Raw genomic sequence first — 5983 nt, 5'->3', positions numbered from 1 at the left:
AAACTTGTGTGGCGACTTTAAAGGCGCTACACTTGTCCTGAAAAGACAAGAATAGGTTTGAACCAGAGCCCTCAATCATCTCTTTCTACTTTCGTTTCCTTTTTATTTATTATTACATAGAAAATCCAATTCCAAAGTTTTAAGAATGATCAACGCAATAAGATTAGCAAACAGAACACAACTACCACCCTCTGTTTTGTCAAATCCACTGCCATACCATATTGCTCGAAATTCAGGTGTAACTGACATCAGATTCCGACAAGTCGTAACCTCAGCTGGACAACCGGACAACAACATGGATCAAACTAAGAAACCTAAACAAGACAAACCCTCGTAAGTTTCATTGAATTTACACAACTTTGTTATTATCACTTAAAATTCAAAATCAATCAAATTGAAATTCTAACTTTGCCTTTGTAGATATCAAAAAATTATGGGATGAGTTTAATTTCAGTTAAGATAGCTCATTTGGATTGGCTTAAAAAAATAATTTTTATGTATGTAGGTTTTTTAGAACTTTAAAGTATTGAAAGTTATTTTTATAAATAAGCAGTTGAGTGTTTGGATAAAAGTGCTTATCTCAAAAAAATGAGAAAAATAATGTGAATTTTAAAGTTAAAAGAATAAAAAAGGTAGTTTGGGAATTTAGTTAAAATATAAGGGATATACAAATAATTTTTATGATAAAAAAAATGACTTTAAGCCCTTAAAAAAAAAAGTTAGGAATGCTGATTTTTTATTTTTGACATAACCACAATACCTTAAAAAGGGCTTATCCAAACGGGCTCTTAATCTTAAATCTCTTTTCATCCCTATATAAAGGCCTTAAAAAGACATTTTGAATATTCTACAAACTCTTGAGATTGATATAAATTTTTTTTGGCAATCAAATACTTCACGAAGATAAGGATTCAAGGGATAAACAGATTTGTACCAATAATTTGCTTTCTTACTATTTTATTTCTAATTGTAACTTATGTTCTATCACTATAAAATTTGTCTCAAATAGAGGCAGGAGCAGCTGAGATGTAGTATTCTCCCACCGCTTACTCATCGTCTCGACTTAAAATTCTAGTACTATCTATACATAAAACTTAATAATAATAATAATATGTGTGTATTTATAATTGGATTGAAGGGAGACGATGTCGAGCAGCTATGGAGATGCATATGCAACAAGATCAGATGATGAAGGTTTTGGAGGCATCTATGGTGGAAATGAAGAGGATGAAGAAAACATTAAACATTGCAAAGCCCCTGGTATTAATTTTACTTTATTAAATATTATATGTTTTAAACACTATAATTTTTCTGATTAATTTTATTGATAATAAATATAGAGTATGATGCTAAACAAGGAAGTGAAGTCAAAGAGAAGGAGAAGACTCGTAATCAACGTCAAACAGCTTGAACTAAATTGCCATGCCTTATCTTAAATGTTTACTTCTTTTTTCCTAGATAATATTTATGTACCAAGGTTTGTTATGTAACGGTTAATCTTCTTGTAATTTATTAAGGATCATTTAATATTTCGTCGTTATAGTTTTTTTGTGAATGATAAAAATGACATGTCATGTCAATGGAAAGTTTTGAGAATGTTCGATTTGAAGTTTTAATAAGAAAAAAATTATTGACTAGCTACAATAAGTTTTTGATACTAAAAGTCTAAAATATAAAGGATGTCGTGTTATTGATACATAATTTGGACTCCAACAGAAACTCTAGATACTTTTATTGCTTAGCATGTGATGAATCAAGACAATTTGAAATTGCCAAACAGAAAAGAACAGGGAAAATATTTAAGACCTTATGATTTCCTATTACTCAAAAGTACTCTTTGCATCGAAAACAAGAATTTAACTTAGGATTGTACAGCAAGAGTCATATTCCAAACTTTGTGTATTCGAAATTCCTCAACATATGACAAGTTTATGAGTGCTCTGGTCATTGACGAAAGAATACTAGACAAGTTTGAAAGTGAGAGTCGTGGATGCGTGTTTTTAGAATATTCCTCTTATCTGAACCTTGGCCTCTTGGCCTCTGTTCAAAGACAAAGTATCTCTTAGAGATGAAGATGAGACCGATCGTGTATGAAAAATTAAAGACACAGGGTGTTCAGACCAAATCAAGGGCAAAAACAAGGATATTAATTAGAGGCGGCCGAGCTTTAAATGGAGGAAGCACAAATAGAGGGATCTAGAGGCCGAGATTCAAATAGAAACCTCCAAAATAGAGGGATCACAAAAAAAAGAGTCCGGACCATGGATATTCAGACCAAATCCCGAGGTATAGATAGAGAAAGTCCAAACAGCGGGATCATGGAAAAAAAGTTCGGACCAAGGACAAAAGCAAGGATACTGTTAGACTCCCAAGTTCGGACTTAGACACATGCGGGCCAGGAAAGTGTCAAAGGCTTGTATATTGCCCCTTGACACGGGCCTATGCGGCTATGGCAAGCAATGTGCGGAGTTGAATGCCGATGGCATGGTGTGCAGCTAAGTCAAAGTGCTTGGGTATTGGCAAAGCAGCTTGACGAATGTCAGTGGCGCGACAGGCGCATGGCACCAGGCGGGCATGCGCGCAATAGGTGCATGGCACCAGATAGGCATGCATGCGACAGGCGCACGACACTGGGCGGATAGACACATGGCACAAGGCGGACATGCGCGTGATAGGCGCATGGCACCAGGTGGGCACCGGCAGACATGGAGATTGACATGGGTTGGCTGGGCCCAAGGCGGATGGACGTGGCAAGAGTTGGCATGGCATTGGCAAAGCCAAGGCAGATAGACATGGCAAGGTGTTGGCGAGGCCAAGGTAGATGGATATGGCAAGGCGTTTACTAGACCAAGGCAGATGGACATGGGAAAACGTTGGCATGGTGTTGGCATGGCATTGGCGCAAAGCTCTGAGGCGAGGATCAGGCTAAGGCATGCGCAAGGCACGTGAGCGAGGCATGCGCGCGACACATGCAGAGGAGTCACGCGCGAGGCACATGCGATAGTTATGCCCGATTCTCTGAAGGCTTTGCAGACATGGGCAAAATGTTAGGGCCTGTATGTAGACCATGATTTCCCCATGATCCCCATGTAAAAGCTGGCACATGCCATGCACGTCCCTCCCCTTGTAGTTGCTTGTAACTGCCCTGGCAAATTATATATATGTAGGCAAAATTTGGTTAAGGCAGGTAGCAAGAGTTTTGTAGGCCTTCCAAATTCATGAGTTCCTTTTTGTATATCTGAGTGAGAGATAATAATAAAAAGGTTGGCCATTGCCTGTAACACTGCGTGTCATTTGTTTATATTGAGTTTGATACGAAATTAAACTAAGTGTCAAACGTATATGTGTTGGTAGGCTGAAGTTAGTTGCGACGCTGACTGCTAGATTGTGGTGACTTTGAGGAGAAAAAAAATCACCCCTGTTTAAGATACCAACTAAAGGCTGAGGTTCAGACAGAGGAAGCCCAAACAGAGGAATTAAGAAAAAAAGAGTCCGAATAAAGGATGTTCAGACCAAATCAAGGACAAAAGTAAGGATACCAACTAGAGGTCGAGGTTCAGATAGATGAAGCCCAAACAGAGGAATCACGGGAAAAAAGAGTTCGAACAGAAGGTGTTCAGATCAAATCAAGGATACAAATTAGAGGCTGATGTTCAGATAGAAAAAGCCCAAACAGAAAGATCACGAAAAATATGAGTCCGGACAGAGGGTATTTATATCAAATCAAATACAAAAATAAAGATACAAACTAGAGGTCGATGTTCAGATAGAGGAAGCTCAAAGAGAGGGTGCTCCGACCAAATCAAGGATAAAAGCAAGGATACCAACTGTTGGAAAAAAGCATCGACTAATTTCCGTCTCTTCTGAACCACCTTTAAACAAAAAATAACAGAGAAATTTAAAAAGAATAATAACACAAAAATTTAACGTGGAAAACTTCTCAATTGGAGGAAAATCACGGGCCTCCCAGAAAAATATTCACTATATAAAAATTATTGTATCATACAGTACACAATATTTTTTCTCACACACCCCTATTCCAAAAATACTACTTTCAAAGAGATCTTCAAGAGAATTACTTCTAAACCTCTTCTCTAGTATACAAAAAATTGAATTTTTGGTGATGTACTAAACAAAATGAGAAAATCTCATTTTATAAGTACAAAAACAATTGGCCATTCTTCTTTTCTTAGATGTGGGACAATTTTTGCTTTAACTTTTTTTTCTTTTTCTTCTTTTCAAAACTGACATCAACAAATCTCCACCTTTTGAAGAGAAAAAGATGTAGTCTGTTGGATTTAAAGTTGTTCAGCTACACATAATAGAATTAGTTCTCCACCTAACTTTAAACTCGGCCAATCATGTGCAACTGCAACTTTCACATCATCTGCTACTGAAAATCATATTTCTAAATTCAAGAATTATCATAGCCCCACCATAAAGAGTACATCCACTCAGATTAAAAAAATTAATTCAAGAATTTTCACTTGAAATCACTTCCCAATTTCAAGAATTTCAATTTTGGTTCATGTCAAAAAACTTGCCAATAACTTGTGGTGCAACTCTCTTGTTGATTTCTTTAGAGTTCATTAGTCATCGACATTCTTTCCACCATACACCTTGGCATCACCAATCAATCAATGCCCATGTGCAAATTGTGGACACGTTAGAATTATTCCATCCTTTATTATGACAATCTTGGAGATTATGTCATAAGGATACCTATCCCAGCGTACTGTCGGTGCCTTTGCCGAACAACTTCTTACAATCCTACCTTGTCCGAGTCTACTAGCTGTTGATCAAAATTTTCAGTTCAAAAAGATTTCAAAATTCCACTAGTCAAATCCTCAATTTTATTCTTACCATTTGACCAGACTTTGAATATTTGACCACCTCTTTTGATCCCTCCTTGCGTTAGCAGAAAACTACAAAATCCCAAAGCTACATCCCCACCGCAATCATACATGTCATAAATCACAATCGCCATAGTTTGAGAACCATCGCCGAAGCTTCTTCATCTTTTAACTAATGGATATCAGATTTTGACAACACCTGCGGATAATTTTTCAACAGCTTTGACTTTATTTTCTCACGCACTAAACTCAAAAACTAATTCTCTAACCAAAATTCTCAAATCTTCTCCCCACATGCTTAACAATACTAATAAATGGACAATGATAATGAAAAAGTACCCACTAAATTAGTTTTCCAGGAAAGAGATGTGGATCACAACGGATACACTTAAATGTCAAGTCTTTCCTTAGCGAAAACCTTTTTAAATTGTACTTATTTCCACTATTACCAAATATACAAGTACTTCAAAGTAACTCTACTAGAATAGAAAACTCCACCGGAATCAGACTCCGCTTGCTACTCCACTAGGACTAAATTTCTGCTTGAAAACAATAATTCTAATTCAGAATTTTTTTGATGTGGAAGATCAGACAAAGTTGCAACCACAGAGCATACTAAAATTTCAAAAGAATTATTCTACTCCCAAGACTCTGATACCACTTATTGATAAAAAGCACTGACTAATTTTCATCTCTTTCAGACCGCCTTCAAGCAGAAAATAACAGAAAAATTTAAAGAGAATAACAACACAAAGATTTAACGTGAAAAACTCTCCAATTGGAGGAAAACGACGAGCCTCCTAGAAAAATATTCACTATATAGAAATTATTACACCATACAATAAACAATATTTTTCTTCACACATCCCAATTCCTAAAATACTATTCCCAAAGATATTTTCAAGAGAATTATCTTTAAACCTCTCCTCCAGTATACAAAGAATTGAATTTTTGGTGATGTACTAAACCAAATGAGTAAATCTCATTTTATAAGTACTACAAGAAATCAGTTCCTTTATGGCGATAGAAGTCGCTATAGAAGCCTTGAAAGTCCCAGAATAGATCTACTAATACTTTCCAGTTAGTAAGAGGGATCTTGAACTAAGAAATAGACTATCTCCGCCTTAACA

At 36.2% G+C, this 5983-nt stretch overlaps 1 protein-coding gene across 1 annotated transcript; it reads left to right on the top strand.

Moving 5' to 3' along the window:
• LOC129873641 (uncharacterized) lies at positions 1-1580 on the top strand. Its single transcript, XM_055948769.1, has 3 exons — positions 1-333; positions 1139-1260; positions 1341-1580. Exons 1-3 carry the CDS (start codon positions 146-148, stop codon positions 1409-1411), a joined length of 381 nt encoding a protein of 126 aa, XP_055804744.1. The 5' UTR covers positions 1-145; the 3' UTR covers positions 1412-1580.
• The last annotated feature ends 4403 nt before the right edge of the window (positions 1581-5983 follow it).

Source organism: Solanum dulcamara, chromosome 11 (assembly GCF_947179165.1).
Source record: "Solanum dulcamara chromosome 11, daSolDulc1.2, whole genome shotgun sequence".
In the NCBI taxonomy this organism is placed as follows: Eukaryota; Viridiplantae; Streptophyta; class Magnoliopsida; order Solanales; family Solanaceae; genus Solanum; species Solanum dulcamara.
The sequence above is the reverse complement of the archived record's forward strand: the minus strand, read 5'-3'. Positions and strand labels throughout refer to the sequence as shown.

Bases quoted from the DNA above. Each gene is read 5' to 3' on its own strand.
- LOC129873641 (XM_055948769.1), top strand. From the start codon at position 146: ATGATCAACGCAATAAGATTAGCAAACAGAACACAACTACCACCCTCT. The intron at 334-1,138 runs GTAAGTTTCATT...ATTGGATTGAAG, and splicing joins CCTAAACAAGACAAACCCTC to GGAGACGATGTCGAGCAGCT. The intron at 1,261-1,340 runs GTATTAATTTTA...TAATAAATATAG, and splicing joins TAAACATTGCAAAGCCCCTG to AGTATGATGCTAAACAAGGA.